General features: G+C 38.2%; 1 protein-coding gene across 3 annotated transcripts in view; it reads left to right on the forward strand.

The window, feature by feature from the left end:
* Window positions 1-27,629, forward strand: part of CSMD1 (CUB and Sushi multiple domains 1) — a 1,994,958-nt gene that overhangs the window by 1,686,544 nt on the left and 280,785 nt on the right. For all 3 annotated transcript variants that reach the window (XM_050950505.1, XM_050950506.1, XM_050950507.1), the window contains exons 39-41: window positions 449-518; window positions 1,006-1,122; window positions 7,456-7,665. In XM_050950505.1, coding sequence (XP_050806462.1) covers window positions 449-518; window positions 1,006-1,122; window positions 7,456-7,665 — 397 coding nt within the window. The remainder of the gene's footprint in view (window positions 1-448; window positions 519-1,005; window positions 1,123-7,455; window positions 7,666-27,629) is intronic.

Genomic DNA, 27,629 nt, shown 5'->3' on the forward strand with positions numbered 1-27,629 from the left:
GGAAATTAGGACAACAGAAATAACTTCTCTTAATCATTTTGAACATTTTCTATTTCAAATTGAGTCACCTCTGATGAACCAAATGAGAACTTCACTTTGTCTTGCTCTGCAAAGCTATACTACAACTTACAGCAAAACTGTTAATCTAATAATATTTTTTTCTTTAGAATGTGAATCAAGAAATATTTCCCATGTTTTTAAATAATTCTAACTATTGCTGAAGGCTTTCCCCCCACCTTAATTAGAAAATATTAGTGGAGAAACTTTGTAAAAGTTGTAAAACTTTTTTTATCAGCACGTCAGTGTTTCCTTTTTAAAATCATTACATTCAATCACCAATGGGGAATCGTGTACACACATACACATACACATGGCAATTACAATCATTGCACTACAAAAGTCCCTGTAATGAATGTGTGTGTTTTTGATTTTTTTTTTCCCCAAACAGGGCCGTTCTCATATTTCTTGTATGCCTGGAACAGTTCGCCGTTGGAACTATCCATCTCCCCTCTGCATTGGTATGAATGCATATTTTATAAGTATGTTGTTATGACTAACACAGGCATAAGAAACTATTGGCTTTGGAAAGCGAGATGCAGTGATATGCGAACTCCCCTCTGTGAATGATATGCCTCCTTCATTTCTTTAGCTCTTCACAATTTTGTCAGAACTTCTTTCTCATTTTCCACATCTCTTAAAATATATTCCTTTTCTGGATACGTACTCAGAATATGATTTTAAATTTCTTTATCAGATCAGCAAAAGCTGTTCTTGATGTTAAAAGATATTTGTAACGTAAATGTGGGAGCTATAAGGGGACCAGCATAAAGGCTGCTTCCTCTCCTTTCTCACACTACATGACTTTTTTGTTTATACTATATATTGGATCTTTGGAATCACATTCTGTTTAAAGAGGGTGTGGGGGCAAAGTTGTTGGGTAATGTAGTTCAAAGTATTTGTTATTATTATTAAAACAGAGACTGACTTTAATTTTCTGCTTAATAGCTAAGTGTGGTGGAACACTGACAAATATGGGTGGAGTGATCCTGAGCCCAGGTTTTCCTGGAAATTACCCTAGTAACTTAGATTGCACATGGAAGATCTTATTGCCTGTTGGATACGGTAAGTAAGCATACATTAATGTGGACACAGCAGAGAAATGAGGACAGACACATGTATGAATTTTAAGCAGCAGGCCACAACTTTTATTAAAACTTAAATACAGGGAAGGGTGCTACACACCCATCACCCATACTATCCTATATCAAACATTTTATTGGTTCCAGTGTGGCGATTACTGAGCTCTACCATATAACCAATAACTTGGGGTAGACTCCCAGAAGCTTGCTGTGAGTCCTACTACCACCACCATCCCCACTGCGAGGAGGACAGATGGTGCAGCAGCATGGGGACCTTGGTCTCTGAGGGCCACAAAGTCTGACCTCAGCCCACAAGGGCCACAAGGTCTCACCCTATCCCACGAGCCCAAGGCCCACCACCAAATCCCTGGGAGCCATTCATTTTATCCTTTTAACTGCACTGGAAACAGTCAGCAAGTTGTGACAAATTAAAAACTCAACCAAGTATCTCAGTTAAGTAACAACCACGTTCATACATATACTGTGTCTTGAGGGTGCTACATGGAAGGCAGAAGACTCCCTGGTCCTCTGTCAATTGGCTCATAGAAGAAAAAAATCCTTCCTGATCCCCAAACAGGCAAACAGCTAGACCCACAGCATCTGTCAGGCTGGATTCCTAGTTGAGTGTGAGGCTGCTGGAATGGAGCCAAAAGAGACTCTGCATGGTCCCCGCTTCAGGTTAAATCTTGGAAGCTAGCAAATGCTGGCCAATCAGTACCTCTCTCCAACAACTGGTCAGTGGGTGCTACCAATTCCAAAGTTGGGGAGCAGCTAACGGATGTTCCTCAGCAAGTGTCTCCCTCCTTGCTGCCGAGGATGTACACTTTCACTGCCAGGCCCCTCGGATTCCCCCACCTGTTGAGGCAGATGGGTGGTATTTTGGAAAGAAACAAGTTCAACTCTTCAGCAGATTTTAGATTTAGATGAATGTACTCTGACTTCCAAAATAAATGATGGTTTGTTTAGTAGGAATTTCTTATACCCCTTACATAACTGTGCAACAACACTGCAAATAGCTATACACTATCTTTTCAATTGAAAATGGTTTGCAATTTATATTAAATTGTTGACCAGAGTAAATGTTAACTTAGAATGGTATTATCTGTAAATTCAATCTTTCTTAGAAGCTGGATTCAAAGCTTCTTAAATCTGCTGCATGGTGATATATATTTATACCTGCCTCAGGAAATTTCCACTACGTTCATCTAACGAAGTGCATATTCACCCATGAAAGCTTATGCTCCAATACGTCTGTTAGTCTGTAAGGTGCCACAGGACTCTTTGTCACTTTTTACAGATCCAGACTAACATGACTACCCCTCCAGTAGTAGGAAAGGAGATTGTAAGGGCTATAATGTTGTTTGGTAAAATGAGTCAGAACTGCTCAATAGTTCCTGTAGATTGTTTCTGCAATACTTATTAGTATGTTTTCCCAAAGTAAAGGTGTACACATAATTTGTAATATCAGTAGAAATAATCTAGTAGAAAGCTTTCTCACCTTGGAAATCTTTGATGTATTCCCTCATTACTTTTGACTGATTTCATTAATATTCAGTGATGAAACACAGTATATTATGGTTTTACAGTAGTGAGACCATAGTTAAGGTTGCATCAGATGTTCTGTTTTATGGAGTCTGTACCACAGTCTCCCAGCTTTTTACAGAACTGTTTTTCGTAACCATGCCATAAGGAATTTGAACCAAATTTCAGCTACTAATTAATATGTGTGTGGAATGATCTCCAAAGTGTATTTTGAATGTTATTGTAGAAAAGCCTGATTTTTTTTCCCCTCCTAGGGCTAGATTCACAAAAAGGACCTAGACACCTAATTGACGCTTTAGGTTCCTAAATGCTATGATCAGGCCCCACTGAGATTCACAAAACACTTTTCAGCTCCCCTCAAACACTAGTTTCTTAGTACCTACATCTTTATTGTAAAGGTTCCCTAGGCACCTACACTTCTGCCTCTGAGCGCACACACTGCAGCCCCATGCCAAATGTCCGGACATCTAAGCACCACAGCCATTCATGAACGGGGGAAGATAGGCATTCCTCCTTCTAACTTACCCATTGGTCCTGATCCAATAAACATGCCCAGACCTCTCCTCTGGATAAGACCCCAATAAGTAAGCTTACAAAGAACAGTGAGGGCAGTAGGGGGACCGCTCTCATAACTTTAAATCCAGTGGTTATGGTAATCACCTTGGACATGGGAGACCTCCAGTAGAAATCCTCTCCCCCGCAAACACATACCTGAAGGGTAGAAAGATTTGAATTGGGATGTGCCATCTCTTAGTTGAGTGTTGTAATCACTGGGCAATGGCATATTCTGATGTGGGGTTCCCTCAGTCTCTGCTGTTGAAGCTGTTCCACTTTAGATAAATAATGGAAGAGATATGGGGTGAGAGAGTAAGCAAATATGCAAATGACTCTTTATCCTGGTGGTTACAACACTTAGCTAGGAGGTAGGAGATCCAGGCTGTCTGCCTCAAAGACTTCTTTTTTTAAATTTTTTATCCACAGTGGAACAGTCTGAACAAGGAGCCCCACATCAGAATATCCCAAGCACAGTGGTTAGGGCACTCACCTGCGAGTGGCAGATCCCTGTAAGTGGCAGAACCGTGGCCACTGGGAACTGCAGGAGGCTGTGCCTGCAGATGATCTACGTATGCAAAATGTCTCATGGCCCGCAATCAGATTAACCTGATGGGCCGCATATGGCCAGTGGCTCACAGGTTGCCCACTAGTGATCTAGCCCAAAGTGCACAATTGCTGTCCTCTGCAGCTGCCTGATCAATAACATTTTGACATCAGAGATAAAATCAACCACTCATCATTCACTTCCTCCAGTTCATTTGCATGCTTGAGGGGAGTCACTATTGCCTTGGTTGTCATGGCAATGACAACTTTTGGTAACTGATTTACTTCAGATTGTCCTAACATTAGTACAAAGAAGGGTCACAGGAGGATCTGCAGTGAGAGCAGACTGAGTTTGCATAACTTCCTGCTGTGCTCCTTTGGGTCTACACTGTGGTTTTTTTCGGTGTTTGTTTTCAACGGGAAATGTTTCTAACTTTCCTCAAAAAATCTTACATGAAAATAAGATATAAAAAGAGGTTTAATTCATATACATATTGTTTATCTGCTTCTTAAAAATTGGGGTTATAATTTTCTGAGTATCTTTTTTATTTTTTTACTAAAGCAGGAAAATATAGACTTGGGTCCTTATTTAGTTTTCTGTTACACAGCTTTTTAAAAAAGTTAATTAGAAGTTGCAGTAAAAATGAAGTTGCATTAAAATGATTTGTTTGAATACAGTTTAATATTATTACTTTCAATATATTGGTCAACATGGCACTGAATGGTAAAATATGCAGCTTCACAAATGGCAATAAAATATACACTGAAGACAACAAATGTGCTTGTTCTTTATTATTTAAATAGCACATATATAAAAAGATGTTCTTTCTTTAAAAATGAAATAAATTCACAAACAAAAACTATAATTTAACTATATTTAAGGTTGTGCTCATCAATAAATCTTAAAATTAAGAAATACGAAGTTAAGGATTAAGCACTCTCGAATTAGGAAATGCCAGACTGAATACTAGCCATGCAATCTTATGCATTGTGTTACACCCTTTAATTTGTAAGTATGAAAGGGGTTCAAGTGCCAGTTAGATTTTAAAGCTGAAATCTAACAAATTGTATTGACCAGTTGTTTGTAAGTGTTGTAGCCTATATTGGAATGGAATCTAATAGGATAACCCCTTTTTATTGAGTCCAGGGAGCATTAGCTTACTAACATTTAATGCTAGCTTCTCTCCAGGGCAGTGTTATCACATGATACAGGTAATTGGAACCAACACAATTGATGTCTCACTAGTTTTCATGAAGTTTAAACACCAGCTACACTCATATATTTAACAGTTGCTTTGATCTATACTAATACACAAGTAAATTGACCTGGGGTTTTGGCTTGAGCTGGCACCTATTCACCGGCATCACATTTTTATTTCAAAATAGTATTTTTAAAGTTAAATTAGTATAGTATACATTTTGGAAATCATTCTCCCAACTAATAATTTAAAATAGTCATAAGATTTGTCTCCAACTTCCCCCAAGTCTTTGTAAAAATAATTCACACATAGTTTTAGATTTCTTTTGCCAGGGTGAATCTCAGGGACGTTTTCACAGATAAATTATATTGTAAGACCCTGACAAAAAGGGACTGTAACTGATGTTTTAACTATGATAGAGTAAGCTACTATTATACTTTTGTGAGCTCTTAATTCAGAAAGTGGTTGATTTCCTTTATTACAAGAATAAATACTTCAGATGTATAAATATGTGCGTAAAGATTATTTTCAAATTCTGATCGACACTCTAAAAAGTTATTCTGAAGGGTTATTATATGGTCTAAATGGGTAAATATTAGTGTCATGGACATGGATTGCACCAGGTGGCTCCCTTTGACATTTAGGGCCTGATCCAACTCCCACTGAAATAAATCAACTCTTAGTGACTTCAGTTCCCAGAACTGGATTCATTTTAATTCCTTTTACATTGCTCTGATATTTATGCCAGCCTTTTAAAGGAATAAACCTCAGTCCTTCACTGAGCTAAGTGCAAGAAGAGGGGCCTATACAAAGCTCAGTGCAACTTCGAGATCTAAGTGTGTCCCAAAACGTGATGCTTTATTCATTCATTATACAGGAAAATACTGTCAATCTGTAACAATGAGAGAATGTTGAAAATCTAACAAGATAAATTTAAATCAGAGCTGTCAAATGATCAAAAAAATTATCACAACTAGTGATTAATCACAGTTTTAATCACACTGTTAATAATAGAATACCCATGTAAATTCAGCATGGAAGCATGTCCTCTGGAATGCTGGTCGAAGCATGAAGTGGCATAGGAATGTATAGTATATCTGGCAGGTAAAGACCTTACAGTGCCAACTACAACAGTGCTATGTGAATGCCTGTTCCCACTTTCAGGTGACATTGTAAATATGAAGCGGACAGCATTATCTCCTGTAAATGTAAACAAATCTGTTTGTCTTAGCAATTGGCTGAACAAGAAGTAGAACTGAGTGGACTTGTAGGTTCTAAAGTTTTACATTCTTTTCTTTTTGAGAGTAGTTATTTAAAAAATAATTCTACATTTGAAGTTGCATTTTCACGATAAAGAGATTGCACTACAATACTTGTATGAGATGAATTGAAAAATACTATTTCTTTTATCTTTTTTACTATTGTGCAAATATTTGTAATAAAAAATAATAATATGAAGTGAACACTGTACACTTTGTGTTCTGTGTTGTAATTGAAATCAATGTATTTGAAAATGTAGAAAAACATCCAAAAATATTTATAAGAAATTTAATTGTTATTTTATTATTGCTTAACAATGCAATTAAAATTGCAATTAATCATGACTTTTAAAAAATATAGTTTATTTGTTTTGGGTTAATCACTTGAGTTAACTGCAATTAATTGACCACCCTAATTTAAATATATGCAAAACTATGTGTATACATGAAAAAAAATTAGGCTATGAGTCATGGTGGCTAATAGTAGGTTAATATTTCTGAAAGAAAATAAGCACAGTTTGTGATTTTGAGTACTAAAACTATCTCCAAACTGAGGGGGAAATTCCCATGGAATTTGGAGCAGGAAGTGTTGCAATTTGAGTTGCCTTTTGATAGTAATTTAATTTCTTTAGCTATCAGTCTCATCCTGTATAATTTTATGGCAGTAATGGTTTCACATAGAAAACTCTTTATATTGACATGTCAAACTGACAATCATAAATAGCATGATTAAACTCCAGAGTTCAGATCTGAGTAATATATATAATGTGACTTCAGATCTGAACTGACATATTTTAATAGTCTCTAATTCATAAATATGGATTCTTCTGTCCTAAAACATTTGTCATTTCAGATAGATAATTTCTAATGACTTAAACCATCCAATCTTTCTGTCTCTCAGAAAGTGTTGATGCTTCAGTTTAGTCATATAAATCCATATTTAGTCACATAAATCATAGTGGCCTGATTTTCAGAGGAGTTGTACCCCTAGTAGCCCTCACTGAAGATAGCACCCTCTGAAACCAGGCTACTTCTGTTTAGATTCTGAAATGTGGAATTAGGTGCCTAAATTTAGACACCTAAATTTGAAAACATTGGTAACGGTATAATCTGTACAGCACTGATTTGTTGATTATGTCAGTATCTGTATTTGTGTACTGTAGCATGAAAAAATGTATTATGAACATTGTTTATAATTCTGATTACTTTCCCATACAGGTGCACATATTCAATTTCTGAATTTCTCTACTGAAGCTAATCATGACTTTCTTGAAATTCAGAATGGGCCTTACCACACCAGTTCTATGATAGGCCAGTTTAGCGGAACGGAACTCCCACCATCTTTACTAAGTACAACTCACAAAACACTCATCCATTTTTATAGTGATCACTCAGAGAATCGACAAGGATTTAAGCTTGCATACCAAGGTAAGTAATAATTAAACCACCGAACCATTTAGAGAATGATAACAGGCATGCTAACTTACTTATTATGGAATGACCTCAAAAATATTTTTTACTTTTTAAAAAACGATTATGACAATGTATAGCTCTTATACAGTGTTTTTCAAGCATAAACCTCAGATTACTTTACAAAGGAAGTTATGTACCAGTATCCCTGCTTTACAGATGGGGAAACTGTGGCAGGACTGAAGTGACTTGCCAAAGTTACTGGTAGAGCTTATAATAGAACCCAGGTCTCTTGAATCCCATTCTAGTGGCTTATCTACTGGTTTAGGTTGCTGCCTTTTATTGCACTGCTGGCCAAATTTAGAAGTCCTCATTATTAGGTTTATACTCATTTCAATAGGAGTTTTACCTGAGTAAGACTAGTCAAAACTGAATAAGAATTTCAGGATTTGGTCATAATTATTTAGAAAATGTGTGTATATATTATAAAATAGAAATATTTGTAACATGTTGAATTTTGCAATGTAAATTCCTGTGAAAAGAAACAGAAACTCACAATGCCAAGAAATGCAATTAAAACAAATACATTCAGGTTTGTATAAGCACATCCAAGCCCCTACTAATATTTATGCATGTGGTTAACTTTAACTACTGTGTTTAGTCCTACTGACTTTGGTGCATCTCTTCAAACTGTATACAATAAAGTATATGCATAAATCTTTGCTGAATCAAGGCCTAGATTTTTTGTAATGATTAAGTTAATGAAATAGAACATATGAACTGTTTAATGTTTCATCTATCTTACTTTTTGTTTATTTTCTTCTCATCTCTCATTTTTTCTGTTAATAAAGATAAATAACATGACTAATTAGTGCACATTTCTATAACTTTAACATGATACTGTGAGCCGTAATCACTGTTGCAGGGCTAAGGGCAGAACAATGAGAGAGAATGGCTGGCTGTAGTCTTGGGTTTGAACAGAAAGCACTCTCTGGTTAGGATGTTATGGTGAGAGTTCTGGCTTAATTGAAATCTGATACCAGTTTAAAAAAGGTCTCTTATTGTTATGGTCCATTGTGAAGGTGGTCTTGCCTAATAGTCAGAGCAGGAGTCAGGTCTAGTGGGAGGTGCATGTGTCCAGGTTGGCGGATGAAGCCAAGGGATAGAACCTGAGTCAACTGTCAATTTCTAGAGCCAGGGGTCAAGCCAGAGTCAGAACCAGGAATTAAAGCAAAGGGCCAGAGTCGAAGTCAGATACCAAATGCCAGAGCCAAGAGTCAAGCCAGAGTCAGGGTCAGAAGTTGGAGGCTGGGGTCAGAGCCATGATGCCCATATGCCTTCCACTGATGGTCAGAAACTTAAGGAAAGGGAAGAATCAAGCACAGATCAGGAGCACAGTGGGAACAGGAGCAAAAGCAGGGGTGAAGCAGGAGCCAGGAGTGGAGCAGGGATCAGGAACAGGGTTGGGTGCAGGAGGCAGGCACAAGTAGAGTCCAATGCAACCACAACAGGAAATCACCATGTTGCTCAGACAAACTCCTTGTGCCTCCTTCTGACATAAACAGTGTGGTTGAACCAATTAGTGGAGCTATGTGATCCTCCAAACAGAGAGCCCATAGGTGGTGCCTTGGTTGAAGCTATAGTCCTGTTAGCTTCTTGGCCCACCAGGTTTTTGCAGACCTTGGGTAGAGGCCAGGATGCAGCAGCTATCTGGGGACTCCTGGGTCTGGTTTCAAGACACACTACATCACACTCATGTTCTTTCAAGGCAGTTTTAGAAACAGTAAACTAAAAAATACTATAACATAAACACAGTACAAGCACATACAGGATAGCTCCTGATTTTTCTCCAAAGCTCTCTGTCCTAGCTTCTGGCTAGCATAATACCAGTGTCTCTCTCCCTACAGATTGTAACAAATGTTCCTTTAACTGTATTGAGTCCAAATAAGCTCGGTTGTACTTCTGACCTCAAACTTCAAGCCATTATCTGGCTCTGATACCTTTTGCTAGACACACCATTGTGACTAGAATGGCAAGATTTCAGCATCCCCTCCAGAGGCGGGAAGAAACTAATTTGTTTTAGGATTTTTTCTCTGTGGTATTTTTTGGGGGGGTAGGGCAAGTGGGCTTGGTTTGGTTTGGGGTTTCTTGTAGTGTTGATGTTGGCTTTATCTCTTTCGTGTCCCTGATGGAAAATGTGGTTTTCTTTTGTCTTTGTTGGCATTTAAACAAATCATCATCTGCCTATCCTGTTGCTCCTGTTTAGAGTTCTGGCAGAATACAAGAAAGAGTGTTAGTGATATTTCATAACAAACATTGTAAAATCGTAATACTGCACAACATGTTGACAGTTGTACCTAGTAAAGTTGAATCTCAAAATTTCACATACCATATAATTCACACAACAAAATTCGTGGGTCATTTTATTAACTGCATTGTGATTTATTAGTAAGATACTGAGTGAGAGTTCATATTCATATTTTTGAATGGGGAATGGTAATTAATCAAGAGGACAGATCACTGATTCAGAGAGCTCTAGGTGGCTTGGTAAATTGGGTGCAAGCAAACAGTATGTGTTTTAATAGTGTCAAATGTAAATGCATACCTCTAGGAACAAAGACTGTACACTTTGCTTATAGTGTTGGAGACTCCATCCTGTAGCTGAAAAATATTTGGGGTCATCATATATAATCAGTTGAACCTGAGCTCCCAGCAAGAAGCTGTGGCCAAAAAGAGCTATTGTGATCCTAGGATGCATAAACAGGAGAATCTCAAATAAGAGTAGAGAAGTTATTTTACTTCTCTATTTGACACTGGTGCTAACACTGCTGGAGTACTGTGTCCAGTTCTGGTGCCCACAATTCAAGGAGGATGTTGATCAGGGGAGAGGGTTCAGAGAAAAAATGATTAAAGGATGAGAAAGCATGTCTTATAGTGATAAACTCAAGAAGCTCAATCAATTTAGCTTAACGAAGAGAAGATTCATGAGTGACTTGATTACAGTCTATAAGTACCTGCATGGGGAACAACTCTTTAAAAATGGGCTCTTCAGTCTTGCAGAGAAAGTTTTATAACATGATCCAATGGCTGGAAGTTGAAGATAGCAAAATTCTGACAGGAAATGAGGAGTACATTTTTAATGGTGAAACAATTTACAAAGGTTGTAGTGCATTCTCCATCCCTGACAATTTTAAAATCGTGATTGGATATTTTTCTAAAAGATATGCTCTAGGAATTATTTTGTGCAAGTTCTATGCCTGTGCTATACAAGAGGTCAGACTAGTTCATCACAATGGTCCCTTCTGGTCTTAGAAGCTATAAATCTATGACTCAGTGACGTAAAGTAGAATCATGACTGACACAAGAAATTGTGAGTGCCACTCCTGTTTTGACTCACCTTAACTACTGGAGAGAGTAGGAGAGAGTTAATCCTAAAATTAATTAAGGAACATATTAGAAAACATTAAAAATCTGATGAGGTAGAGGCCCTATAAGAAGGATATTTTAAAGCAGGCAAGAAAAGAGCAAGATAGTTCCTAGTGATTATATGTTCTTTGTGAAGATGATTTCAGTGGTCTATCGAAGGTAATCTTGTTTCTATGCACTAGAGGCTTTTCGAAATAACAGTTTGTAAATGATTACATGAAGAATTTAGAAAAAAATGAGATGGTCCAGTGAAGTGGTGGTAATTTAGTAAAAATTGGCTAATAGGTGACTAAACTAGAGAATTGTGGCTCAGGAACAAAGTTTAGTTAAATTAGATGGGATTTGGATATTTAAATGTAACAACTAAAAACTAAATTTTGGAATTATTTTCTTCTCAAAATGTACAGCTATTTTTAAACATGAACTTATATATTTCCACTGATATTAAAAAAAGAAGGAAACCAAAGCAACTTTCCTAACAAAGGTTATTTATTTAGATGCCCTGCCATTCAATCATTCTTACTGTTATAAATAGCATGTAAAATGTGGAGTGACTAATTCCTGAATGCTATACCTGTGAAACATGGTATGTTGTCTTGTCAAAAATTATCTGGCCAATTGCTAATTCAATCAGGAAAACAAGACAATCTATTCAGTTAGAAACTGACAGAATAAAAATGGAATTGACTCCTAAAGTGTTTGTAATTTATTTGCAATAAAGTCAGAAAAGGACTAGTTCCTCTTGAAAATGTTCTGTGAATACAATTTTTAATACGAAACAAAATATTTCTGATGTGTGAAAGCTGTTTTTGCTGTGACAGATTGTTTCATGTGGTGGCAAGTGATGTAAAGAAAGGTTTAATTGGCTGAGTGTGTGAGGCCCTTACACTCAACTTGATGGTATTTCTTTGTTTAGATATTTGGATGTAACAGAGAATCAGTTACAAAATTTCAGGGAATGTTCAAAGCATCAATGGAGTTTTCCTACTGATGTGGGTGAAAATGGGGAAAACTGGAGGGGAGATATGGGTGATGTTCTGAGCCACTGACATCTGGGTAGCAAGCTTGCAGTTCAACCATCTCTGTAATTTACTATAGATCAGAGAACTGGTTGATGGCAGTCAATACTACATTCCAGCAGGGCCAGTGCAAGGAAGTTTCGCGCCTAGGCGAAACTTCCACCTTGCGCCCCCCCCCCCCAGCCCTGCGGCAGCTCACCCCCCTGCCCTGAAGCGCCCTCCACCCCCTGCGGCAGCTTCCCCCCCTGGGGAGCCGTGCGGCACCTCCCCACCTCAGCTCACCTCTGCTCCGTTTCCTCCCCGAGCACGCCGCCCCCGCTGTAATTTTCCTCCCCTCCCAGGCTTATGGCACCAAACAGCTGATTGGTGCTGCAAGCCTGGGAGACCAGAGAAGTGGAGCAGTGACTGCACACTCAGGGAGGAACGCTGTAAAAAAAAAAATTAGGGGCACCGCTTTTTGGCGCCCCCAAATGTTGGTGCCCTAGGCAACCGCCTAGTTCACTTTAATGTAGCACTGACCCTGCATTCCAGCATAACAATGCTCCTTATTTTAGCCCTGCCCAGCCTCTCAGTAGAATTTAAAAATATTGACATACTGAAAGAGAGAGAAAGAAAAAGAGTAGAAATGGTGGGTGGAATGGGAATGAGGAAGAAGGAATGCACACACAGCCCCTGGCATGGGAGGGAGAATGGGGTTCTTGGTATAGAGGAGCCTGGTGGGCGAGTGGTCACACACAGCTTCTAGCTTTGAAGGGAAGGAGGGGTCACAAAGAATTTTTTGTAGGGTAAGAATTGGTGACCCTGTTATGGAGTGGAAGTTGAGACGGGGGTGGGGGACTGAAGAGGGCATAAAGGGGCATGGAGGGTCACACAGAGGCCCTGGCATGGAAAGAGAATAGGGAACCCTAGCTTGAGGCATGGAGGGCATACAGAGCTCCTGGCATGCAGGGGGAGAACCTAGGCAACCTTAACTATTGCTGTCAGTTCTACTCATACTTAAAGAGAACTTCCTGAACCATAGACAGACACGGGAGCAAAATTTAAATGAACAAACACAAGGTTGCATCATATGACACAGCTGAGATTTTTTATTCCATTTCACCAGTTCACAAAATTATCTTTCCATGAACTGTAGGAAAATTGCATTATTAGTGGTGTATGATACAGATATTATCAATAGAATTATATATATTGTCTCTAGGTAAATCTCGAGTGTAATGTTTTTGTCAAAGGGAACGATAATAATAATAAGTAATAATAACAAATAAAATCCATTAAATATTCAGACTGTCATGGAAAAGGAGATATTTCAACTATGTTGTGTTTTGCAGCTGGTAAAATACAGATAGTCACTACCTGAATGTGATAAAAAAATATGAGGACCTGTAATCACAGCCATAGTTTTTGCTTAAGCTGCAGAATTTAATTGTGTATCACATTATCTCAAAACGGAATGATCAACTAATAAGTCCCAAGAAAAAATAGTAATGTCAGCCTTTTCAGAACTCTTGTTTGAAAATAACTTGGTGTACTTATGATTGTATTTTCGTGATCTATGTTCTTAAAACAGCAACGCAACATAGAGCCATTATGGAGAAATAACACTATGTATATTAATAGAAATGTATGATTTTAAAAATATAAAGCTGGGGGAATCAAATAATAGGAACAAACAAAAAATACTAGGACCTTCTCCACGTAGAAATATACCACCCAACAACACAACAGTTCTCATTCAGGCAAATATGTGAGGCCAGATGGGGAGTCAAATAGAGATGGATGTAATCAGACAGTTTCTGTACCAAACAAACTATGTAGAGCTTTTAATGCACAGCAAATATTGTATCTTTTCTTTTTTTAAGAAACAGCATATAGAAATAACACCAAGAGATTAATAATAATCACTGTGTCTCCATGTGCTCCCACATACCTTGCCTCTCTTTGCGTGGAGTAATGCCGCTCTGCACCCCTCCCTAACTATGCCCATGCATGTTGCCTTTTGGGGATGAGTGGCCCTTTAAAAATTGATCATCTCCTTTTCTATGACTCTTTATCATGATCTTTGGAGTGGAGATGGGGATAGCACTTTCCCTAATCTCAACAGCCCTTCATCTGTGAGAGGGAGCATATCTTCTCTCCCATACAGGATCTCATGGGGATGAGATGTCCTTTTAAAGTCAGAGAGTCCTTCTCAGTCAGCTGCCTTGAAGTGCCCTGTGGATCAGGGGCTGAGAGAGTTGGACAGTTTAGTTTGTTTGCTTGAATTGCAGACGTTTTTAGGGATGTTCTTGTTTCCCTTTGGTTCTTAGGTGGCTAGCATGGGCTCCAGGCTCTTTTCCATGTGGATGTGTAATGCTTATAAGAAGCACATGGAATCTTTTTAAAGGGAATAAGGCAATACACCACGTTTATCGAGAGTACAGTTTAAACATTAAAATCAGCATATGCTTCCATTCTCTCTCTCTCACACACACACCCCCCCGCAAATGTTTCTGCAGCTGGATCTTATATTTACCAATCCTTATTGTTGCTCAGTCAGTTCCAGTGGCCAGCTGAAACTGTACACGAGGAATGAGGAGCTTGGCTCAGCTCTGATGTTGATGCAGAACGAACCCAAAATCCCATGGCAATACACCCTTCTTTTATAGTAATAAGTTACCATAGAAGTCTATGGTACACTGGAGCTGTTAGTCAAGGGTGCACCCAACCAGGCTGTTACTGGGAATATCCATAGCTGTTTTGTATCTCGTTTCTCTGGCTCCGCTCTTTATTTTGTCCTTGGGGCATATGCTTTTGCTTTAGGGTCATCAATCTGCCTTCCAAGTGAAAGTTGGCGCCTCTCGACTCCTCCACTCCCCTCTTAACCATCCAGCCCAGCTGTCTTTTCTCAGATAATTACCATACATTTTTCACTCACATACCAAACAGTAAATAAGGCAATTACAGCCATAAACTTCTATCCTTCTAACATTAAAATCATTAGTGCAATCAGCAAAAAATAAACTCAGAACAATTTCTTCTTTCTAATTCAAGGCTACAATTTCTTCTTACTAATTCAGAGCTAGCAAAATGGAGTATAAAGCAAAATAAGCAAAATGGAGTGCAATTTACTTGAGACAATTTCTTCCCATTAGGCTTATGCTTACAGATGCAGAACCTAGAGCAGCTCAGAGTTAATGTGACTCATGAGTTGCGTGTCCTTTGTGTGATGCCGGCAAAGACTTCACAGAAATTTCCTGCCCAGGCAAGTGATATGACTCCTACTGGGAGAATCCTTAATAGGTTCTTCCTGCTCCAAGAAACTCAGTCAGCCACTGGATTGAGGTGACAATGTGCCAGGCCTGTAGCTCTGAGAGACGAGAATATCTCACAAGGGTCAGGGGTGGTTGAGGGGATCATTTGTGATGGCACCATTCTCATTTCCCTTACATTGTTCACAGTTCTTACTGGTTTGCTTATGGGGATAAGCTACCCTTTTAAAGACAGTGTCTCCTGCAGCCACATTGTTGCCCTTTAGGGAATGATTGTGCCCTGCTAACGTCCTCATCACAGTCTCTGGAGAAGGGACGGGGTATTTTCTCCTTGGGACAGGTCCCTCCACCCTGCTGGGTGCCGCATGGAACTGGGGTACCACTGAGCCCACCTGACCCACCAGCCTGGGTTCCCTTTACACTGTACTGCTGTGACCAGCCTGCCAAGCCCTCTCTCAGGCTCTGGTCTGCACCTTCACCAGCACACATACAGCTGCAGAAACATACAGATGCTATGACCAGCTCTGAATGAGAAGGCTTCAGCTAAGGAACTTCCCGAGTGTAAACCAAAAATTATACCGACTTACACTGCACAGGGAGCTCATGAAATTCACCCTCTCCCTCAATGTGGAAAGGAAATACACAACAGCTTTTTACCCCAAGTTATGACTGCCACACACTGGTTTGTGATTAAGCAAAAACAAAATTTTTAATTACAAAAGATAGATTTTAAGTGATTATAAGGGATAGCAAACAGATCAAAGCAGGCTACCTAGCAAATAAACAAAAATGTAATCTAAACTTAAAATACTAAAGAGATTGGATATGAGTAGCAAATTCTAACCCTAAATGATGATATAAGCTGGCTGCAGGCTCATAAAGGGCACACTGCACTTGCTTGCAGCTTAAAACCCCAAGTATTCCTTTCAAAGGCTAGTAATCCCTGTAGCCTGGGTCCATCCCTTCCCTTAGTTCAGTTCTTGTTACTCAGGTGTTTCCAGGAGTCTCTTTGGATGGGGAGTGTCATAACATTTCTTCCCAGATCTGGACCTTAGCGTCCAAAATATGGGTGTTAGCATGAAAACCTCCAAGCTTAGTTACCAGCTTGGACCTGGTAATTGCTGCCACCAGCTAGGAATTATACAGTGCCTAACTCACTGTGGTCTCCCCAAAACCTTCCCTGGGGGACCCCCAGACTCAGATGCCTTAAGTCTTACAACAAAGAGCTTATCCCTCCCCTTGTTTCCTTGTTACTTCCTCCCAGGCTCCCCTCCCTGGACGACCCTAGGAGATTCCCTGCTTCCAGTCCTTGAAACACAAGTACCGAGAGATCTAATCTCTCTTCCCCCTCACCCAGAGGGTATGCAAAGTCAGGCTTAGTAAATCTAACACACAGAGATTTTTCCCCCTGACTTTTTCCTCCCACCAATCCCCTGGTGAGCTGCAGACTCAATTCCCCGGAGTCCCCACTAAAGAAAAACTCCAACAGGTCTTAAAAAGAAAGCTTTATATAAAAGGAATGAAAAAGGACATAAAATGGTCTCTGTAATAAGATGACAATGTACAGGGTCAATTGCTTAAGAAAAAAAAATGAATAAACAGCCTTATCCAAAAAAATACAATTTAACACATTCCAGCAACTACACACATGTAAATACAAAAGAAAACAATATAAACCTATTGTCTTACTATCCTTGTACTTACAACTTGGAAACAGAAGATTAGAAAGCCAGGAGATAGAAAGATCACTCTCAGAGACGAGAAAAGGAACAGACCCAAGACAAAAAACAAAGAACTCACACCCAAAACTTCCCTCCACCCAGATTTGAAAAAGTCTTGTTTCCTGATTGGTCATCTGGTCAGGTGTTTGGTTCCCTGTGTTAACCCTTTACAGGTAAAAGAACATTAACCCTTAGCTATCTGTTTATGACAGGGAGTCAGTGAAGAATCACAATAATGTCACTCCGCTGCCTTAAATAACATTTGCATATGTCGGGAACCCTTTGTCTCTAGGCTTGGTTCCTGGTCAGTGGAAAAACACTGGCATTCCAAGATGGAGTCCAGTACCCGGTGACTTGGTTACATGTCCCTGTAGGGTCATAGCAGCCGTGACTTGGAGGCTGTTTGTAGTGTCTTCAGGAAGACTCTCTGGTGGGAGGTAAATTTCTGAGGCTTATTATTTTTTTCTAATGGCCCTTCCCAGCCTGCCCTCTAGACTGATTGCATTCTGACTAGTGGGCATTTCCCAGGTGTAAACACATTTTTAATAGATTTATGATAGATGCATAGACAATATTCCTAACTTCAGATACCAAAATAATACATAATAATATTACTGCGATGAATATGGGGTGTAATGTCATACTCCTCTCTTCCTATGTCTCTATTTCACAGGATTCCCTTTCCCTTTGAAGACTACAGTGCTCACTTCTGGCCATTTTTTAAGCATTCTCGTAAGCTTTGGCATAGGATTCGGCATGCTTCTTCCCCTTTCATTAGCTCTCTGTCTTGAGAGGGAGAGGGAATGCTGGAACTACATGTTACAAGCTGCCATGTTAAGGACAAAGAGTTCTTTGCCTAATTACTCTAATTCAGTGATTACTGTTTCTTGCCATATGACAGACCCCTTGTCACTCTGTTCCATATCATGTGAATAGGGCCAGCACATAAAGTCTTCCCTTTTATTTCCACCAGTCCTGCATCCTGGACACTTATTAAGAGAGGGGGGAGGGGTCCTGCCTGCCTGCTGGATATTAGCCAAATAGTAAGGCCTACTCCAAGGTTAAATACTTGTAAAGAAAAAAAATATTCATATTGATTGTCTATGATTCCTTAGAAAAACAAATTCAAACTGTTTCATACAGTTTGGAAGGTGAAATTAAAGGCAAGAAACCTGACTGCTTCTGATGCAAGGAGTTACAGAGTGTTTTGCAAAAGTTTTTTTTGAGGAAGGCACATATGTGATCTTGTTGTCACATAGGACATATGAGGGAGTTGATCATGCTTAGTATAGATGGAATCCTCAGAGACTTTAGCTGCCAGTCTATGACAACTTCTACTGAACATGTGAAAACTGAAATTTTTCAGGGGCTTATACTGTGGCCAAATGTGGGTGGACTTCTACACGGCCAGTACAATGTACATGCCTAACATCAGAGCAATTCCTCTGCCAAATTTCAAGTCCCTGCTGTAATGCATAAGGATGTTGCAACTTTTCAGTGTAATGCTTATAATATTTTTTTTAACATGAACAAAACAATGTATTTTTCCCTAACTTCATTCTTGGAAATAGCTGAACAATTTATTACCCCCTGCCCACACACACACAAAAAAAAAGCCTGAGAAACACAATTGGCATTGGAAGATCTCATACTGAATGTTTAAAGTTTGGCAACCTTATAAGCAATTGAAAACAGCCATCCTATAACGGAAAGTGTTAGGCCACTTTAATTATTGGTGATGTTCCCAGCTCCACTGTGTGAATGGTTTTCACCTAAAGACCCTATAATACTGATTATAAGTCAAGAATTGGATTGCTAAGCACTGATTTGTGATTTATAAATTATATGCCTAATTAATAAATCATGAAACTGTCTATGAATTATGTGGCTCTTTTTTGTCATACTAGTGACTTTTAAGTTAAATTGTACATCTGATTTATAAACCATGTCATTGATTTATAAGTCTTTACAGAGGTCAGATATATTATTGGTTTATATGGCTGCCATAATACAGTATCACTGGCAGAAAGTTGTATAAATTAAAAATATGACCTTTCTGACAGAATGAAATGAAATTGATATACCCTTACATAAAGGACAAGAAATACAGGCAAACGAAGAGTCTATGACAATAAAGGCATTTACCAACTAATTGGAATGTCTGAGACTATGTACTGCATATTAAAGGAGTGGCTGAAAGGGAAATTTCAGATACTCTTAACTCACAAATGTACTCTTGATTACATTTGTCCATGCAATAAAAGCTCTTGGGATTAGAGCAAAGTGTTGCCCCCTGCCCCTCTCCCTGAATGAAAGAAAGTGCCATTTCTAATTACAGAAAGACAAAAAGACAGAGGGGGAAGATTTATGAATTTAGATGCCTTTTCATAATAATACAATTTAAAAAGAGTTTGTTTTTTAAAGTATTCAAACAAAACCCCACTACAGTAGTATTAAGGATCCTGAGGTCTGAATAGTTGATGTAGGGTAAGCCACAATCTGGAGGTGGAGAAGAGTGTGTCAGGGATCTAAAGTGAGACAAGGTGGGTGAGCCAACTTCTGTTAGTGAGAGAGACAAACTTTTGAGTTTACACAGAGCTTTTTTCAGGTCTGGGAAAGTCCTTTTATGTGGTATAAAGAAGCCAAAGATGAGGTGGGGATCTCATCTTGTTACTCCTGAGGATCAAAAGTGTTCCAGGCGACAGCCATAAAAGATTTATCTAACGCATTCTCCCTCTTTCTCAAACACACTCACCTACATACATAATATGGTTTGACCAAACTGAAAATGATGGGCTCTTATCTAGCAGAAAATAATAGGCCTTCTAAATTCCAGAAACCGTTAAAGGTTCAAATTGCTCAAATCTCCTTTCATCTCTAGAAATATTTGCAGAGGTGCCATAGAGGAAAAGAACTGATGGAAATGTATTGTCTTATTTTGCTGTTACACAGCTCATGATTCTCAAACTCACCTAAGAACCTCAATCTGGATTCTGTGCTGGGCCTCACTTTGTTCCCCAGAGACACTGCAAAAGGGAAATAATGTCTTCCAGTGTTTTAGATACTAAACTGGGAAGCAGGAGGGCTGGGTTCTATTCCCAGCTGTCCATAGACTTCCCCTGTGATGTTGGGCAAGACTATAGTAATGCATACATATAAGGGAGCTGAATAAAGTTGCATAGGTAAACTTAATTGTGTCCTTTTCTTATTTTTGAGTATTTCATCATGTCTAACACACTTTTAATATATTGTTCCAGGGTAATATTATTTTATGCTTGGAGTGTTTTAGATGTACACATTACTTTCTGAAAAATTTAAGAAAGTAGGTCTCTAACCCAAATTAATGTAACTAAGGAAACTTGTGAATATAAGATAATAGAGAGTTAAATATTAAAATCTTTTTCTAATTTGTACTCTTCTCTCTAACTAATGCATTCAAATTACACATGGGAAGACCAAATGTTGATATAAGATCACTTTAAAAATCAGATATTTTATATTTAGATGTGGCTGAAGATGAAATTGAATCTTTGTCTCACAATTCCTTTAATTTGTTTTGTTTAATTCAGGCTCTCACTACAGTTCTTTGCTGTAACGCTGTAAATCATTTTTAAAGCTCAATAATAAAATAAGTCCTTGAAAAAGATATTAGTTTAAAAAAAGAGAAAAAAGGGAAATTAGAACTTTATATAGCAGGATTTAGGCATAATACTTTATAATGATGATAGAATAACAAATGGTTCTGTTTAATCAGGTGCAGTTGTTACATACATCAAAGAATTGAGAATAATATAGAAATTTATATTAAAAGTACAAAGCACTGATACAAATTGCCTGAGTGCCTTATACATCATGTTACATTTGTCAAATCATCATGTAACTTACATGATTTATAAACCAACCATATGATTTATTCTAGATGTCACTTGCATGTTTTCTCATTACATTTTCTTCTATGTTTTTTAACCATTTTCTCTTCATCTTTGGGTGCTATTGCACATTTGAATGACTCTCAAGATTGCTGTCATCTAGTGAGAAGCATGATACTTCTCAACTTCTGGAAGTGTAATATAATAAATATACTATTCCTCACAAATTTTACTTAACTAATACTCCTTCAATTAAAGAAGTATCTGAATACCTGTTTAGTTATTTTTTTAAAAACAACAACAACACAACCAAAACATTTCCCCATATTGAGATCGTCTTTTTTTTAATAAGATCCCCCAGATTTCTGTATCCCTCAGCAAAGTGTTATTGACAGATAAGAGCTCCTACAATTGCCTGAGATGTGCTTGTGGCTCCCCTGTCCTATAGATCTTCCATGTAGAATATTGCTCTAAATACCGTGAACTGAATTTTCAAGGGTTGGCTCCAGAACTTATCATAATAACCCTGCAAACTATAAATAATTATTTAAAAAATATATATTGAAGCAAATTTACCCTACAAGCAATGCACTAGCATTCTTCCCACACAATTTTCATCTCTTGGGAGAACTGTATAGATTCACAAAGTTACAGTACTTGTTATCCCAGTTATCTTTTGATCCGACAGCCCTAAAGCCAGGTATCCACTTAGTCTGTGAAACCAACCAGCTTTTCAAATTTGAATACTTTGATAATTAGCACTAATTAATATTTTTTCATACTGTTCTTTGACTGTACGCTCCTTGCAGCAGGGACTGTCTTTATGCCTGAATCCTGTACAAGGACATTGATTGTGTTTAACATACATTGATAGATTTAAGCATATTTAACAAAATGTTACCAAATCCTAATGGAATTTTCACATTTTTTTTGCATTTCCTTTCCAATCATAATAGATTTCAGTTATTGCCAAGCTAACGTTACTTGTAAATAGAAACCGTTTGTCTTTCTTATTAGCCTCTTTCTTTAGCCTCATTTATCAAATAATATCAGAATCTATTGTTTCCATTAGCAAAATCTCTTCCATGATTTTTGACAGTCACAAACACTGGATTATGGTATCACTGAATAAATCATGGCAGAGGAGTAAGCTCAGTGTACAAGAATCCTCTCTTTATGCAAATCTTTATCATAATCAGCAATTCTAGAAAGGAAATTTTGGGAAAAATACCTAATAACGGTCTTGATTCAGGAAACCACTTTTATGTGCTCAACATTAAGCATGTGCTTAAGTGCATCTCTATTCAGGAAAGCACCTAAACACATGCTTAAGTTACTTCCTTGATCAGTTTGTGTCAATATTAACTACAGTAAGTTGAGCCTGTATATGTCATAAAGTCCTCCAGAGAGTGACTAGCTTTGAGGAAAAAAAAAAACAATTCAAGAATGTGTACTTCACCTTTATTATTGCATTTTTAACAATTTAAGTTTTATGGCAAGTGTTAATGTAAAACACACTTGGATAATCACTCTTTGAGCTTATATTTTGACAGCAGTATTATCTAACTGTAAATTGGATGTTCTGTGAAAGAGCAGGGCATTCTGAATCTCTGTAATCAAAGACAGGAAGGTAGTATTACCTTATCCAGAATATGCAGATGTTGTGGGTCTGACGGATCCTATGTTTCATTTTAGCAAAATTGTTATTCTTTTCCCCCCATAGAACTATTTATTAACATACAAATATGGTGAAGAAACACAATATATAATATAAAAATATATTATTTATATATTATTTGAAATATATCTTTGTATCTCAATTGCAATTGATAAAACCTGTCTGCATATATTAATTACATTAGTTAGATTATATTAATTAAATATGTTTAATTGGCTAATGTTTTTATAAAGCTTTGAAGATATAAAGCCCTATATTAAATATTAGATATAATTAATGTATTTGTTAATAAAGAGATATATCTAAAAGGAGCTTCTCTACTGGTGCTCTTGCTCCATTCATTATATATTCTTTTCCAAAGTATTTTACCATTATACGGAATCATAGAATCATGGAATTGTAGGACTGGAAGGGAACTCGAGAGGTCTTCAAGTCCTGTCCCTTGCACTCAGGGCAGGACTAAGTATTATCTAGACCATCCATAACAGGTGTTTGTCTAACCTGCCGTTAAAAATCTCCAATGACGGAGATTTCACAACCTCCCTAGGCAATTTATTCCACAGCTTAATTGCCCTGACAGTTATGAAGTTTTTCCTAATGTGCAACCTAAACTGCCACTGCTGCAATTTAAGCTCATTGCTTCTTGTCCTATCCGCAGAGGTTAATGAGAAATGTTTTCCTCCTCCTCCTTGTAAAAACTTTTCTGTACTTGAAAACTGTTATCATGTCTTCCTTCAGTCTTCTCTTCTCCAGACTAAACAAACTCAGTTTTTTCAATCTTCCTTCATAGGTCAAATTTTCTAGACCTTTAACTGATTTTCTTGTTCTTCTCTGGACTTTCTCCAATTTGTCCACATCTTTCCTGAAATATAGCTCCCAAAAGTGGACACAATACTCCAGTTGAGGCCTAATCAGAGTGGAGTAGAACAGAAGAATTACTTCTTGTTTCTTGCTTACAAAACTCCTGCTAATGCATCCCAGAATGCTATTTGCCTTTTTTTTTTTTTTTTTTTTGCAACTGTGTTACACTGTTCACTCATATTTAGCTTTTGAGCCATTATAACCCCAAGATCCCTTTCCGCAGTAGTCCTTCCTAGGCTGTCATTTCCTATTTTGTATGTCTGCAACTGAATGTTCCTTCCAAAGTGGAGATAGTTGCACTTGTCTTTATTGAATGTCATCTTATTTACTTCAGATCATTTCTCCAGATCATTTTGAACTTTAATCCTATCCTCCAAAGTACTTGCAACCTCTCCTAGCTTGGCATCATGCACAGACTTTATAAGTGTATTCTCTCTGTCATTATCTAAACCATTAATGAAGATATTTTACAGAACTAGAACCAGATCTGATCCCTGTGGGACCCCAATCAGTATGCCCTTCCAGTTTGACTTTGAACCACTGATAACTACTCTCTGGAATTGGTTTTCCAAGATGGTCATCCACCTTATAGTAGCTCCATCTACGATGTATTTCCCTACTTTGTTTATGAGGTGGTTATGTGAGACAGTATCAAAAGTGTTACAAAAGTGAAAGTATAACACATCTATCGCTTCCCCTCTTTCCCGCCTCAACCCTGCCTCCAAGGCTTGTTACCCTGTCAAAGAAAGCTATTGGATGCCTAAATTAAGATGACTGGTCTGTAATTCCCCAGGTTGTGCTTATTCCCCTTTTTGTAGGTTGGCACTATATTTGCCCTTTTCCAGTCCTCTGGAATCTCTCCCATCTTCCATGACTTTTTGAAGAATATCGCTAATGGCTCAGATCTCTCCTCAGACAGCTCCATGTGTGACTTGAAGACTTCTAACTTGTCTAAGTAATTTTAATTGGTTCTTTCCCTATTTTATCCTCTGATCCTACCTCATTGTTAGCGGCATTCACATCTTCTGTGACATCAACAGTTCATCATTAATATTTTGCGGATTTTTTTGCTCATGTGAATAATGATTATTTATATAGTTTGATAAAATAAAAACAATATCCCTTTTCTTTCTGGAATGTGGAAATCTCACAACATTTTTGATGAACACGTGACTATAATGATTACAATGTAGATAATTACATTAAAGTGTAAATAACTGTTATCATTGTTTGCTGCTCTAATAGATGCAGTCACGATACAACATAATTGGTGCAGATAACATGAAAAAGTTGCCACTCAAACAAATATAAACCACCACAGTATTATATTTAGCTTACTTAACAATAAGTAGTTTTTCATAGGCTGAATTTCCTTACTAGTACAATGCCAGTGTAATGATTTTCATTGCCATATCAGGTCTCTGAGTGAAAGTGCACCATCAGACAAAAAGGATTGCACAAAATCTGAGTTGTATTGGTAACTGTGCTGCAACTCCTCTTATTGGATGATATGGAGAGTGTTATAGGAATCTGGTAATTTGCGTCAAATTACATGGTGTTAAAGGCTCCATCAGGTGTATTAACATATTCCATCATTAAAAAAAAAAAGCACTTCAAAATCTGGAAGTCTTGCTGTGAGTGAGGTACTGTATAGTTGGATTGCCAATGACATTTGGGTGCCCTGAGTATTGTTACTTTCCTCCCCAGTCAAATATTTGTGTTTCCCACAAGAGAAAAAGTTAAAACTGCTTGTCTGATTATATAAAAGACCCCTTTACAAATGACAATAGTTACTTCTGTTACCATAACTGTGAGAATTAATTGTCGAACTAAAAACATGTTCTGACAGAATATTATGGGCCTTTTGTTATGTTACACTTTATGGTATTATAGTGAGCCAGATTTTAATTTACTTTCATACTTTAAATTGATACTTTAAACTTTAAGCTACATTGAATTGGTAAAGCTCTGTTGTGGAGCTACATTGATTTAAACCAGTTAAAAATCTGGCGACTAGGCCTTATAAGACAATTTGGCCTAGAGCCTCAAGTGTATTTAGGCGCATAACTAAGGTGTTTGACCCTGGTGGCTCTGGTCAGCATTGCTAACTGGGACATTAAAAGTCTGGTTTGTACTGCAATAAGGCTAAGACAGGGTTTCTGCTTGCCCTGGCTTCACGTAGCTCCAGGAAGTGGCCGGCATGTCCCTGAGGCCCCTAGGCACAAGGGCAATTAACAAAGCTCTGCCAAGTGCTGACTCTGCAGCTCCCATTGACCAGGACTGCAGCCAATGGAAGCTGCAAGAGCAGTGCCTGGCCTCCCCTGCACCTAGGAGCCAGACATGCCAGCAGCTTTCAGGAGCCACGTGGAGCCAGAGCAGACATGGAGCCTGCTTTAGCCCTACTGTGCCGCTGACTGGGAGCCACCTGAGGTAAGCACTGCTTGGCTGGAACTCGCATCCCAACCCCAACTATGAGCCCCCTACCACACCCAAACTCCCTCTGGGAGCTCACCCCCCTCCTGCATCCCAAACCCCTCATCTCCATCCATAGCTGGAGCCAACATTCCCTCCAGCAACTCAACCCTTTCCCCAGCCCTGAGCTCACTCCCACACTCTGAACCCCTGAACCCCAGCCTGGAGTATCCTCCTGCATCCCAAACTCCTCATCCACGGCCCCAACTCCCTGTCCCAGCCCAAAGCTGGATCTCCTCATTTCTGGCCCCACCCCAGAGCCCGCGCCCAACTCCCTGCGTCACTCCAGTGAAAGTGAGTGAGAATAAGGGAGAGCAAGGGAGCGGGGATGGAGTGAATGTGGAGTGGGGCCTCTGAGAAGGTGCGGGGCCTTGGGGCAGGGGCAGGATGGAGCAAGGGTGTTCGAGTTTTTGCAGTTAGAAAGTTGGCAACCCTACATATAAATCCCATTTAAATCAAACAAATCAGTGAGAGTTAAGTGTCTAAATACCTTGGAGGTTCTGGACCTTAGACAGTTTTTTATAAATAAGTGAGACTTGTTTGAGTAGCACTAATGCCTTCTTGGTTCTGTTTGAGCCATCTCAAAGGAGAATACATTTAAAAGTCAGACATTCTCTCTCTCTCTATATATATATATATTTGAAGGGGGTTTCTCTGCTCAGTGATTGAGAGATTTTTCTTGTCTTTTTGTGTGCTGCATGGAGTAAGTTTCTAAATCAACAGGGGCATTAAAAGCTTCATAATTATTTTAAAATACCATTTAAGGCATTATCAAGGTTTTAAAGCTTCACACATAGCCGTGAGGAAATTCTGTCACCAGTTCACCAGGTCCAAAATGATATTCAAAGGAAATTATGCAGAATTATGTGGGTCCTTCAGTGAAATCTTGTATAATCCAAATAATTTGCCCCAGATTTCTAGGGTGATGGAATTATATATGCGGCAGTGCTCTCATGTGCTACCTTTGCAAGGAGAACTAGAATCAGACCAACAGTTTCAAATGTGGCACCAGTATGTAGCTTGAATTTCATGGATGCTGAGTACCCTCATCTCATTGGAAATGTTAGACACTCAATTAAAAAAAAATCAGTCTCTGTTAATTCTGTAAATAAGACCAATTAAAGCCACACAGTATTGATACCCAGTGCTTCTTTTCCTAAGTTTCTGTACCTTTGCTCAGTGAATGTGAAGCATATTATTTCCTGTATATGAATAGGTTCAATGTATTTTGTGAGTTCTGTAATGTTTAATTTTTGAAGTAACATTATTTTAGAGTATATCTGAAAGTAATATTAGAAAAGCAGACTTTGGAGATGTAAGATTTTGCTGTTAATATTATTAAGAGTTTTTGCTATGTAAAGCCGTGGAATGCCATGTGTCTGCATTTTAATTGTTTCTAGTGGTAATATAGATCTTAGTTTGCTCATACTCTTTAAATTATGTGTACACATATATTGTTAATTTATTAAACTAGTTATACCTTTATGCCTCTTTAATCTAAAAATATAGAATTGTATGCCTTTGTGTATTATGGTAAAAATATTGTCACAGTACCAATTAATCAGCTCATTAGAACCCAGAAAGTAAGCTATGTTTGGAGCAGAGAAATAAAATGGAAAGCAAATACAGGATTAATATAGTATCCTCATCTATAATTATCTGCTGTAAATCATTAACAAGCTAGA

The sequence above is a fragment of the Gopherus flavomarginatus genome, chromosome 4, assembly GCF_025201925.1.
Source record: "Gopherus flavomarginatus isolate rGopFla2 chromosome 4, rGopFla2.mat.asm, whole genome shotgun sequence".
Lineage (NCBI taxonomy): Eukaryota > Metazoa > Chordata > Testudines > Testudinidae > Gopherus > Gopherus flavomarginatus.